Source organism: Hypanus sabinus, chromosome 19 (genome assembly GCF_030144855.1).
Source record: "Hypanus sabinus isolate sHypSab1 chromosome 19, sHypSab1.hap1, whole genome shotgun sequence".
Lineage (NCBI taxonomy): Eukaryota > Metazoa > Chordata > Chondrichthyes > Myliobatiformes > Dasyatidae > Hypanus > Hypanus sabinus.
In genome coordinates, this window is record NC_082724.1 from 25,687,666 (window position 1) to 25,701,778 (window position 14,113).

At 40.5% G+C, this 14,113-nt stretch overlaps 1 protein-coding gene across 7 annotated transcripts in view; it reads right to left on the reverse strand.

Annotated features, from left to right (window-relative positions):
- Positions 1-14,113, reverse strand: part of cfap20dc (CFAP20 domain containing) — a 487,560-nt gene that overhangs the window by 255,026 nt on the left and 218,421 nt on the right. For 6 of the 7 annotated variants that reach the window (XR_009506786.1, XR_009506785.1, XM_059944235.1 and 3 more), the window contains exons 6-7: positions 3,853-4,009; positions 3,363-3,527 (exon numbers count right to left, since the gene is read on the reverse strand). Coding sequence is in view for 5 of the 7 variants with exons in the window: in XM_059944235.1 (XP_059800218.1) it covers positions 3,363-3,527; positions 3,853-4,009 (322 nt within the window). In the remaining 2 variants the exon portion in view is untranslated. Of the gene's footprint in view, positions 1-3,362; positions 3,528-3,852; positions 4,010-9,895; positions 9,977-14,113 lie in introns of those variants that run through there. The other variant, XM_059944236.1, reaches the window with a different exon arrangement.

Sequence of the window (14,113 nt, forward strand, 5' to 3'; positions counted from 1 at the left end):
GATTATATGGAACCTGGCCTTCCAGATCAACTTAACATGAAGGGCCTTGTCAAAGGTCTTCCTAAAGTCGATAGACAAGCTATTCATCTATCTTTTAGGTAACTTCTTCAAAACCTCCAAGGTTCTTTAAGCACAGCTTTTCGTTCACAAAGCCATCCTGACTCCACCTAATTTGACTTGGACGATCCAAGTGCTGGTAGATCCTGTCCCACAGAGATCCTTCTCGTTCTTCCCCACTACTGATGTTAGGCTAACTGGCCTGTAGCCCTAGCAAAGGTATCCTGGCAATTCATGCATTAATGAGATAATGACCTTCAACACACTAAAAACAGTTGAACTTTACTATAATGAATCAATAGATCAATAGAAAAGATTACATGGGAGCCCTTTTTACAGTGTTTTGTGGGTTGGAACAACTTGTTCATGACTTTCTGAATAATAGTGTGTTAACTAATTCAAAAATACTGTACCTTCATTTTCAGATAATGACATTTAACCTTGATACACAATACATTACCCATAACTAGAAAATTACTGTCTCTGGCATCTTTAAAGCAGCAATGGACACTTTTCATTGAAAACTTCATGGAGTATACAGTTTATTCTTTTCCCCTAGAACAGACTTTCATATTACAAATAGACTGCATGATTGTAAAATCAAGTATTCTGCTGATTGTAGCTTGCGATTCTTTCTTATGGTCCACATTATTAATGACATGAACTGCATTTTTAGAACTGAAGAAACTCTTCCATGTCATGTTCATATGTCAGTGCAGGTGCCTAATATGAAATTCACAATGTTACAGATGCCTTACAGATTGTGTGCAAACAGTGGGCTGCCTCATCAAGCAGCAACAGTAAAGATCAGGAAGCACTGGCAGTGCAATTGACAAAGGTTTAACGAGCCTCAGCTGGAATTCCAACATTATATCTACAGTACTGTGCAAAAGTCTTTGGGACATATTATATAAATATAGAGTGCCTACGACTTTTGCACAGTACTGTTGTAATTTTATGTTTTGCACTGTACTGCTGTCACAAACAAAATTGATTTCATATCATATGTGAGTGATGACAAACCTGATTCTGATACGGGTCTCTATTGTGGACCGACAGTGGGAAGAGAGCGGGGAGAGAGCAATCATGGTTGGGAAAAGAGGAAGGGAGGGAAGAGAGCAAGAAGCACTCGGAAGACATTTGGCAGTGATCAATAAATCAATTGTTTGGAATTACCTTGCCTGGTGTCTCAGGGCTGGGTGTGTCTGAACTTGCACCACCTACCTCCCACCTTTGGCACTTCTTCTCTGCCACCTGTCCCACATCCCTCCCACGGCATTCCGCCCTCACCATCACCAACACCCTTTGCTCCTGCCAGATTTACAAACTCACTCTGCTCCACATTCACAAATACAGTACTGCACCAGAGTCTTAGGCACATATATATAGCTAGGCTGCCTAAGACTTTTGCATAGTACTGTATATCATCAGAGTAACTTCTGCTTAAGTATTTATTATAGAAAAATCCATTTCCACTGTGGAACTCATTTACTCAGACTCTTTCCTTCATTTAACAGCTCTGTTCTAAGCTTCTGTTCTCACTGTTTTCTTTCCTGTTGTCTTTCCTCACTTTCCTCTTCCTATTCTGCTTAATGGCCCTTTTCGCCTTCTGTACATCTTGCTACTTCCTCAAACGACATGTTCCCCACTTCCCTTATTCTCATCTTTCTTCTCATTTGTTCCTTACTTACCACTCCTCTAACCTACTATCACTATCGCCACTTTTCCTTGTCCTTTCCATTCCTCTCTTCGCTTTCCTTTCTATAATTATCATTGTTTTCCTTTTGTCATTCTTCTCTCTGTTTCACACCCTCATCAAACCAATTATATTGTTCCTCATCTCTCATTCTCCATCTTTCATTCCTTCCTACTGATCTTTTCATTCCATCTCCCATTTTCAGTTCCCTGCTTCCACCTTGCTACCAACTTTCTCCTCAGGTACAACACACCCTCAGTCCCTGTCTTTTTAGTGTATTATTTCCCTAACTTATTCTCAATTTCCTGAAAACATTCTTCCTCACTAGCCTCTCTATTTTCCTCACCTTGTTTTAATTATCTCCATGGCCTCTGAAATGACTTTGTAAATTTGTTTAGTTTTAATTTCTAGTGTACATTGCCCTGAAAATAAAATATTACACAAACATCAGAAGGTACTGTGAAGAAGTTAGTTACATAGAAACATAAAAAATCTACAGCACAATACAGGCCTTTCAGCCCACAATGCTGTGTTGAACATGTACTTACTTTAGAAATTACCTAGGGTTACCCATAGCTCTCTGTTTTTCTAAGCTCCATGTAACTATCCAGGAGTCTCTTAAAAGACCCTATTGTATCCGCCTCCACCACAGTCGCCGGCAGCCCAATTCCACACACTCACCACTCTCTGCGTAAAAAATTTACCCCTGACACCTCCTCTGTACCTACTCTCCAGCACCTTAAACCTGTGTCCTCTTAAGGCAACCATTTCAGCCCTGGGAAAAAAACCTCTGACTATCCACATGATCAATGCCTCTCATCATCTTAAATACTTCTATCAGGTCAGCTCTCATCCTCCATCGCTCCAAGGTATAAGGTCTTAGATCTAGTATAGGACTAAACATTTTCTTATGCTGTTGAACCAATGTAATAAAGGCTTGGTGGGTAACACATTAACCAAACATTTTCCACATAACAAAGGTTTGTTCACATATAAAGGGAAATAGAGATTTTTTTTCTTGTAATATGTTATATTTTTTCAGTTATCTAGGAAAATATGAATGAAGAATCAAATCAAGCCATTTTTTCAATTAAATCTTGGATCACTAAACTTCAAATACGCCCTAAATACTAACTACCAGATCAAGATGTGTGTATTGGAAACAGTGAGATTATGTCTACACCCATTTTGTGAAATTGTAATGTAAGATTTACAAATGCATAAACATTTTAATGATAATCACCTCAAAATTAACCTCCAATTGCTGGCAGCAATTGAAATGCCCTTATTTTAAAATATTTAGTAAAGATGATGAACACCTACACAACAAAATTCTAAGGATACCAACTGAATGAACAGCATTAGTTTTTCAGAGATCAGACAAAATGATCAGAAAAGTTTGGAAAGTCTTCAGTAATTTTGTATCAATCATTTTGTCAGGACAACTGTGACAATCCACTACAAATAATGTGTACCATTTACACTATGTAATTAGAAGATGGTGCTGTATAAGCTAAATTGCTTGTATCATTTCAAACCGACATAAAAAGAGAATAAGTGACAGCAAAACTATGAATTAAATTTATTAGAACAAGTGTTCCAATCATACTTAAGTCTGATGAAATGCATTGTTGGCTTCCAATTCTTAGTTCTCCTTGTCTGAGTTTTACCACATTCAGAAGCTGTGTAACTTGATCAACATCAATGCCCAGCTGACAGCATTTTGGAATCATGTCTGTGGGTCCTTCAGAGAAACACTGTAAAGAGTACATATCTGGGAAAAGGAAGACATACAGGACAAAATTTTGAAAATACCTTGAGCAATGTGTTAAAATTTAGTCAAGCATAAAGTTGAAATAATCAGTGGTAAATTAACAACTCCAATAGTTTTCACAGTTATCATGGTAGCTTAATATAAATTTGAAACCGTATGATTTTATTCATTTTTAATCCAGTGTCGTGAAAGTTGGTGAGACATTATTGGTAAATTATATGTGTGACTTGTTTCTGCATAAATAAACTTGCTTGTTTAATATCAATATTTTTAGATATTATCTTTATTTAGCATTATACAAGTCTACGCTTTCCCAAATACATACCATCCTCAAAAGTAGTATCCTGTGGCTGGAGCTTCATTGTGAAGATCTTCCTTAATTTACAATTGGCTGAGACAACAATCCGATCTAGAGACTGAAAACCTGCTCCTTTGAATGCTGCATTAGTAAATGACACCATATCAATGCAAATGTTGCTCCACTGCAAGGAAAAGAAAATTTGATTTAACTTGAATTGCTTTGCCTGTAATTCATCCTAGCACAATAATATACATAATAAAGTACAGAACTGCCAAGATGTCATGCCAGAAGGTGGTGAGTTACAGTTTCTTACTCTGAATCTTTAAGTGATGAACAGTCAGTCTGATTCACATTGTTGCGGGAAAGCAGCAAGCAAAGGGAAAATGCCCATCTGCATGGATGAGCAGAGAATTCAGTAAGTGCGTAATGGGAAAGCTCTTGCATAATAAGTAGCACGCAGTTTCAGATTAGTGTTGTCAAATGGCATCAGAGCTTTGAACAGTCTATGAACACTACATTGTTATTTTTTTCTTTGGCACTATTTATTTGTAATTCAAAGTAATCATGTCATTGCACTGCATTGCTGCTACAAAACAAGCTTCACATTTTAAGAGACAGATAATAAACCTGATTCTAATGATCTCAAAGAAATTATCTAAGCTTTGGAAATATATAAAAGCAGGGATTCAAGGATGGAGAAATATGAATTACTGTATTATAAACTAATTATTACATATAACTCTTTACTTAGAGACCATAAAACCACAAGACGCATGTAGGAGCAGAATTAGGCCAAAAAGCCCATCAAGTCTGCTCTGCCATTCCATCGTGGCTGATTTATTGTTCCTGCCAAACCCATTCTCCTATCTTCTCCCTGTAACCTTGATGACCTGAGTTATCAAAATCAACCTCTGATTTAAATGTACTCAATGACTAGGTCTCCACAACCATCTGTGGCAATGAAATCTACAGATTCACTACCCTCTGGCTGAAGAAAAACCTCCTCATCACTGTTCTAAATGGAAATCCCTTACTCTGGGGCTGTATCCTCTGGTCTTAGACTCACTCGCTATAAAAAACATCATTTCCACATCCATTCTATCTAGGTCTTTCAACATACAATGAGATTTCAATTAGATTCTTTTAAACTCCAGTCAGTACAGGGTCAGGGCCATCAAATGCTCTTTAAAAGTGAACACTTCCATTCCCGGAATCATTCTTGTGAACCTGCTCTGGACCCTCTCCAATGCCAACATATCTTTTCTTAGAAAAGGGGCCAAAAACTGCTCAAAATACTCCAGATGCAGACTAGCATTTGTTGTTGAAAAATTACTTGAATCTATAAAAAAGACTGAGTGACTAAGACCTTGGAAACTTTTAGCCCTCAGAGGAAGAGCTAGTGTGAGTTTGCAAAGTGCAGTTCATTCCTGTCAAACTTGATTGAATTCTTTGAAGCATTACTGAAAAGAATCAACTTTTAAATAATTATTTTATAATTATAAATGCAGAAACAAAATTAATAGATATGAGCCCCTTGAAAGGTGAAACTCAATAGGTTCAATAGGTAAGTTTAATGTCAGAGAGATGTATATAATATACATCCTGAAATTCTTTTTCTTCGCAATCGTCCATGAAAACAGAAGAGTACCCCAAAAAATGAATGGCAGTTAAATGTTAGAACATCCAGAGCCCACCCTCCAGCTCCCCCCCCCATGCACGAACAGCAGCAAGGCAACAACAACCCCCAACCCCACCAGCTAAAAAAGCATCAGTGTCCTTAACTTCCAAAAGCAATACAGGCACGTGGTATCACATAAACAGTAATCACATGAAAACTATTAGCATAAATTATAGCAACACGCACAAATTGCTGGTGGAACACAGCAGGCCAGGCAGCATCTATAGAAAGAAGTACAGTCGACATTTCAGGTCGAGACCCTTCATCAGGACTAACGGAAAGAAGCGATAGTAAGAGATTTAAAAGTGGGAGGGGGAGGGGGAGACCCGAAATGATAGGAGAAGACAGGAGGGGGAGGGATGAAGCTAAGAGCTGGGAAGTTGTTTGGCAAAAGGGATACAAGGCTGGAGAAGAGGGAGTACTATAGAACGGAAGGCCTTGGAAGAAAGAAAGGGGGAGGGGAGCACCAGAGGAAGATGGAGAACAGGCAAGGAGTTATTGCGAGAGAGAAAAAGAGAGAAAAAAAAATTAAAAATCAGGGATGGGGTAAGAAGGGGAAAGGGGGCATTAACTAAAGTTATAGAAATCAATGTTCATGTCATCAGGTTGGAGGCTACCCAGACGGAATATAAGGTGTTGTTCCTCCACACTAAGTGTAGCTTCATCTCGACAGTAGAGGAGGCCATGGATTGACATATTGGAATGGGAATGGGACCTGGAATTAAAATGTGTGGCCACTGGGAGATCTTGCTTTCTCTGGCAGACAGAGCACAGGTGTTCAGTGAAACGGTCTCCCAGTCTGCATCGGGTCTCACCAATATATAGAAGGCCACACCGGGAGCACCGGACGCAGTATACCACACCAGCCGACTCACAGGTGAAGTGTCGCCTCACTTGGAAGGACTGCCTGGGGCCCTGAATGGTGATGAGGGAGGAAGTGTAAGGGCAGGTGTAGCACTTGTTCTGCTTACAAGGATAAGTGCCGGGAGGGAGATTGGTAGGAAGGGATGGAGGGGGGAGATGAATGGACAAAGGAGTTGTGCAGGGACCAATCCCTGCAGAAAGCAGAAGGGGGGGGAGGGAAAGATGTGCTTAGTGGTGGGATCCCATTGGAGGTGGCAGAAGTTGCGGAGAATTATATGTTGGATCCCGAAGCTGGTGGGGTGGTAGGTGAGGGCAAGGGGAACCCTATCCCTAGTGAGGAGACGGGAGGATGGGGTGAGAGCAGATGTGCGTGAAATGGGAGAGAAATTTGAGGGCAGGGTGAAAGTTGGAGGCAAATTTGATGAAGTCAACAAGCTCAGTATGCATGCAGGAAGCAGCACCAATGCAGCCGTCGATATAGCGAAGGAAAAATGGGGGACGGATACCAGTGTAGGCTTGGAACATGGACTGTTCCACATAGCCAAAAAAAAGGCAGGCATAGCTGGGACCTATACGGGTACCCATGGCTACACCTTTAGTTTGAAGGAAGTGCGAGGAGCCAAAGGAGAAATTATTAAGAGTAAGGACCAATTCCACTAGATGGAGGAGAGTGGTGGTAGAGGGAAATTGGTTGAGTCTAGAATCCAAATAGAAATGGAGAGCTTTGAGACCTTCCTGGTGGGGGATGGAGGTATATACGGACTGGACATCCATGGTGAAAATAAGGTGATGGCGGTCAGGGAACTTGAAATCATTGAAAAAATTCAAAGCATGAGAAATGTCACGAACATAGGTGGGAAGGGATTGAACAAGGGGGGGCTTGAACAGTGTCAAGGTATGCAGAAATGAGTTTGGTGGGGCAGGAGCAAGCTGAGACAATGGGTCTACCTGGACAGGCATGCCTGTGGATGTTGGTAGGAGGTAGAAACGGGAAGTGCAGGGTGTGGGAACTATGAGGTTGGGTGGCAATGGAAGGGAGATACCCAGAGCTGATAAGGTTAGTGATGCTTGGGAGACAATGGCCTGGTGCTCCTTAGTGGGGTCATGTTCAAGAGGTAAATAAGAGGGGGTATCAGCTAGTTGTCTCTGTGCCTTGGCAAGGTAGAGGTCAGGTGCCTGGCCTGTTGCATTCCACCAGCATTTTGTGTGTGTTACTTGAATTTCCAGCGACTGCAGATTTTCTCATGTTTGTGTATTATCAAAGTATCAGTTTCTTGCTGATGCCATCAAGTTCAAGAACAGTTCATTCCTTTCTTGAACCACAAAACTCTAGCACACTATGAACACGTTAACCACTTTACACTAAAATGGACCTTGCTCTGAGTTTTATTCTAAAAAATGTATAATTTATGTTAATGATTTTCATTGCATCTGTGCATACACCTAATTGTGTATATGACAACAACTTTGCCTTTGAGAATACATTTTGATGCAGAGATTGATAAGAAAAAGAAATTCAGAGGATTGTGGGGAGATCATTAAAAGGTCATGCACAGCTAAGGGAAACACAAAATAAAAAGCTATTCAAATGCAGACTTTGGCACATAGAATATGGATTAAGAAATATAAAAGTTGAACTGCTATATATGAAATGCAGAATAAATAATTATATGATGATGATGATGACGATAATAACATTTCTAAGCTTTGGAGAAACATGACAGCAAATTTATCAAAATAATACCTGGATTTCAAAGATAGAATTACAAAGAGCCATTGTACATAGGAGGTTTGTATATCCTGGGACTTCAAATAGTTAAGTGAGGATTTGAGTGATCTTTCAAAACAATGAAAAGAACTGATGTAACTACTTCTGCAAACTGAGGTGTCCAGACTAGGGAGGGAATAATGTAGCTGGGAAACATGTCTACCTGCAAAGGATGGTGGATGCTTGGATTTTTAAAAAAATACAACAGCATTTCTTTCTTGGCAAGTTATTGATATTAATTATGAGGTTGATTTGTTTTCGGTTAACCATGAGAAATGACCAATGTGCAGATTAAAGTTACAAAAAAGTCATGAAATTATTAAAAAATTAAATGGCATCTGCTACTTACTTAAAAAGAAATCAGATTAATTACAATCTTGATCACATAATTAAATAATAGAACTGCAGTACTTTTGAATGAATCTGTAAAAAGAAAACTTGCCTTTATAAAATACCCAGTGTGATTAATCCAGTTTAGGCCTGATTTTTCTTTTCCTTCTCTCTCTCTCCCTCTCCCACCTTTCTCTCTAATTTTGTCGAGTCCTTTAAATCGCATATTATCATATGCCATATCAATATTGCACTGCATAAAATGATACAAAAAGTGCTATCTGAAATAATAATTTTATTGTGCCAACCTCTCAGCAATATTCAATAATGGTGGTCAACATCTGCTTAGATAGTTTATATAATTTTGGGAGCCTAATTACAACTAAGTTGCTTATTTATACATTGTTTATTCAGTTATTTAACAATTGGGTTTTACAATTTAAAAAACTGTACACTTATTTCAGTGAATTAATGAAACTTCAGCAGAGAATATAGTTATCCAGGGCTAAGTACTGGATGCTTAATCAATAGTCTTTATTGTACCGAGCAATGAATGGAGAAATAAAGCACAAGAATGGGAAAAATGAGAAAATAAATATGTTTCAAGTTGCAGAGAAGGGGAGAACGTGAAGAGAACAGAAGAAAAATCTGTGGTAGGAAACACACCCAAGCTGTCAAGGGGAAAAGCTGCTTTAAAAAATGGCAGATAGGGCAAAAGAAATTAAAAGATACAGCAATTAGTAGCATAGTGGTCAGCACAACGCTTTACAGTACAGGAATTCCGGTTCAATTCCCATCACTGCCTGTAATGAGTTTGTACATTCTCCCCTGTGGGTTTCCTCCAGATGCTCCAGTTTCCTCCCGTAGTCCAGCCCAATTCAATGTTTGGTAGGTTAATTGGTCAATGTAAATTGTCCCATGATTAGGTGAGGATTAAATCGGGGGATTGCTGGGCAGTGAGGCTCAAAGTGCCAGAAGGGCTCTGTATCTAAATAAATAAAATTAATTTTCTGATTTTGTTTTGGATTGTTAGTGTCACACTGCTGGTTTTTGTTAAGGGTTGCATGCCCTTAAGAAGGTGTGGACTTTAAAAATCAGACAGCAGACAGCAATAGTACATTCAGTGCAAAGGTGTTTACATTAGGGCTTAGGACTACAGCTCCAAAACATCAGTATGAAGCATTACACACTCTCTCCCTCTTCACTTACACAAAAATGAGCCTTTAAGTAAGAATCTCATAACTCTAGGAGAAAATGATAGTCCATCTTTGGAATGCAGTGGGAGTTGTTACCATGAGTCTCAATAATTACATAAGAACAAAAACACAAGGTTTCACATCCTTTTTTGCAATCACAAAGGTCAACAAATACATTCATCACAATAAGATCACAATGACATTGTGCAACAAAATCAATCAACAACTAACCATTTTCCAGGAGCCAGCACTCTTTCCCATCCCCCAAAATGAACTCTTTCACTGAGCCACCTCAAACAGGCACCTTTTTAAAGACACCCCACCCAGCAGTCAGGTTCCCTCCCTGAAACAGGAAGCCACAAACAGGACACGTCAAAGAATGCCACTGCCCTGGAATGTGCAAATACAAACAAAATTGTCCATACTGCACATTCGCTTAGCGTGTGCACCGGTTAAGTATAACGCCAGCACTGCTAAACAGGGATAATGAGTGTTATGAGGCTACTGGGGGGGTGGGGGAGGTGAGGAAGAAATTGTTTGTGGCAGACCGGTTCTGTCACAGTTAGCATCCACTGACTTTTGTTCCAAACCTTTATTGCAGTGCTCATTTTCTCTATCTTTTAATATATGTCCTTTAATATTTTATCTAACGCACAACTAACAGCTTTATATACAATATTAATTTTCTTCCACCAGCAAAAGTTCTGTCTGAAAATAAAACACAACAATGCTAACAAGGGAGCTATTTCTTCTACGATACTATTGCTTCAAATTACATACATAATCTACAAAGGTTTGAATTATCTATGAAACAATTCATCTACTCCACATGATTAGTTTAAATGCCAAAGTTTCAGAAATGTTTTATCAACATAAGTTATGTGATAACCAATGTTCGCTTGATAACTGGTTAATGTAATTTATTTTTTAAAAACTCTCTTCCTAACCAATACATAAATTACAAACTTGATTTAATATTATTAATTGTCCATTTATCTCCAGCTTGAATACACAATGGTTCAGATTATTGAATGCCTGGAAGATCATAATTTCAGCCACACAGTTAAGAGGACCATTTATTCAAAATAGACAAAATTAAAATCGTTGTTATTAATTCACAACTATAATGCTTATCTAAATGTATGATCACGTGTATCATAAATCCATCTTAGAGTACTGTAATTATACTGGACAACAAGAATTTTGCTTCCTGAATACTTTTGGGCATATCTCATGGATTTTGGGCTGCTGATCATGAAATTCATCATGAAATTTCCCTATGATGTACCATATTTTTGAAATTGCCTATATTTCTTATTTCAATTCATAATTGAAGTTAATTAAAATGTTGCCCACAATGTAAGCTGAAAAGTTTTCTGTCTTGTCCAGGGATGCCTTAGGCAGGGTGAATGCTGCATGGCAGGACAGATTTTAGCAAGGCTATAAAAGCATCACGCACGCATTGCTTAATGTATTGAGTTTACATGTCTATTGGTTTGCGATTACATTGATGTGCATGCGCATGCTCAACAGGCAGAGCATTTTTCACGTACTCATTATAATAAAGTAATTGTATTTTCAGGAGTATTTGTGAAAGCGAAATGTCTTGCTATTGTTACAACAGCCGTAATACTTTCCATCATATTTGTGGCAAGCATGCACTTAAATCTCAAAGACAAAGCATGACTCCTCTTATAAGAAAGCCTATGAGCTCTACTTTGGATGTAAAATTAGTGACCAAGACAAAGCCTGGACTCCTCCAATTTGATGCGTAACATGCGCCATCGATCTTAAAGTTTGGCTCAGAGGTGCTTGGAAGTCTATGCTGTTTGTTGTCCTAATGATATGGCGCGAGCAGAAGGATCATGTGATAGACTGCTACTTCTGTCTGACCGAGTGTCTGGTTTCTCTGCTAAAGCCAAGAGATCCATTGAATACCTCAATCTCCCATTAGCCATGAGACCTGTGCTGCACGATGACAGCCTTCCAGTACCAAAGCCACCAGAGACATGAAATATCTAGAGGAGGCAGATGCCATGATACACGAGCCAGGAATGGAAAACAATACTGATTTTGAATGCTCTATGTTGAGTGATCCCCATCTGATAACTCCATCTGAGTTGAATGACCTGGTCAGAGACTTGGGTTTGTCAAAGACCGCAAGGATGGAATCTGCTATCGCTAGGCACAAAAATTTCCACAATTATTTCGATATTTGAGACAGATATTCCACAGAATAACTGATGCCAAGATTAAGGAAGGCAGTTTTGTCAGTCCACAAATCAAACAGGTAATCAATGACAGGCAGTTTGAAGAATTGGCACCTGAGAAAATCACATGGAAAGCATTCAAGGAAATTGTTAAAAATTTTCTTGGCAACTATATAGTACCAAATTACATGCAGCTAATTGATAGCAACCATGAAGTGCAACAATCACAAAAGATTCATTTTCTGCATTCCCATTAAGACTTCTTTCCTACAAACCTTGCTGCTCTCAGTGATGAGCTCACAGTGAAAGGTTTCACCAGGACAGTGTGGTCATAGAGAAACCATAAGACCATAAGATCCAGTAAGATTTAAGAGCAGAATTAGGCCTTTGGCCCATCAAGTTTGCTCTATCATTTCATCATGGCTGATCCAATTTTACTCTCAGCCCCAATCTCCTGCCATCTCTCTATACCTCTTCATGTCCTGAATGATCAAAAATCTATCAACCTCTGCTTAATATACATAAAGACTTGGCCTAAACAGCTGCCTGTGACACAGAATTCTAGCTAAAGGAATTTCTCCTCTTCTCCATTCTAAAAGGACACCCCTCTATTCTGAGGCTGTGTCCTTTGGTCCTAGACACACCCACCAAAGGAAACATCCTGACCACATTCACTCTATCAAGGCCTTGCTTTTATATTCTAGTCCTCTTGAAATGAATGCTAACATTGCATTTGCCTTCTTCACCATAGACTCGACATACAAATTAACCTTTAGGGAATCCTGCATGAAGACTCTCAAGTCCCTTTGCACCTCAGTTCTTTTTAGTACTTTCTCTCCATTTAGAAAATAGTCAACCCTTTCATTTCTTCTACCAAAGTGCATGACCATATACTTGATGCACCATCACTAACTCACTCTGAGACGTAAAGGCGAGATATCGGCTTTTGTTGATTGGAAGAAGGAACAAGCAGTGAGTGATCACCATACTACATCCTGGAGACTGAGAGGCCGGGTCAGGCCTTGATCGCCTTTATACAGGGGTCTGTGGGAGGAGCCACAGGAGCAGTCACCAGGGGGTGTGTCCAGACAGGTGTATGTAGTTCACCACATTCACCCCCCCTTTGTTTTAAAAAGAACCCCCATGTGGCGAAGTTTCTTACAGGTTAAGTCTATCAGGTGGTCGAATCTGTCGCAGCGATCTATGTAGCACCGGCTGTGATTGCACCGGAGAGAGAGGTTGTGCTGGTTCTGGCCTAACTGGAGGTGTCAGCCCACTAGGCGTCAGTGATCCCTCACGCACGTGCAAGGCACCTGGTATGTACGCGTACGAAACGCCCGGTATATGAGTGTCATGAGGAGTCTGTGTAGGGCCTGGTGTGCGCCGTGTCACTTCGGGTACAGGGTTCATAGTTACCGGGGAGTGTTCGGGGTAGTGGTCTGCTGCTCCTGCGGGCGCCAGGTCGCGTACGGAGACCGTGTCCTCCTGCCCATCAGGTAAGACCACGTAGGCATACTGGGGGTTCGCATGTAGAAGGTGAACCCTCTCGACCAGCGGGGAGTATTTATTACTCCTCATGTCTCTGGAGCAACACTGGCCCTGGGGACATCAACCAAACTGGTAGGGTGGTCCCAGTGACAGACTTCCTGGGAAAAGAGAATAGGCGTTCGTGAGGGGTGGCATTGGTGGGCGTACATAACAGGGAGCTGATAGAGTGGAGTGCCTCAGGGAGGACCTCCTGCCATCGAGAGACCGGCAACCCTTTTGACTTAAGGGCTAAAAGTGTGGCCTTCCACACTGTGGCATTCTCCCTCTCCACCTGTCCATTTCCCCGGGGATTATAACTCGTGGTCCAACTAGCAGCAATGCCCCTAGCTAGCAGGTACCGGCGCAGCTCATTGCTCATAAAGGAGGACCCTCTATCACTGTGGATATAGCAGGGATATCCGAACAGAGTGAAGAGCTGGCGCAGGGCTTTTATGACGGACATGGCAGTGGTGTCGGGGCAGGGAATGGCAAAGGGGAACCGTGAGTACTCGTCAATAACATTGAGAAAAGAGACATTGCGGTCGGTGGAAGGAAGGGGGCCTTAAAGTCAACACTCAGTCGCTCAAAAGGGCGGGTGGCCTTGACAAGTTGCGCCTTTTCAGGACGGTAGAAGTGTGGTTTGCACTCAGCGCAGATTTGGCAGTCCCTGGTCATCGTCCTGATGTCCTCCAGGGAGTACGGCAGGTTCCGG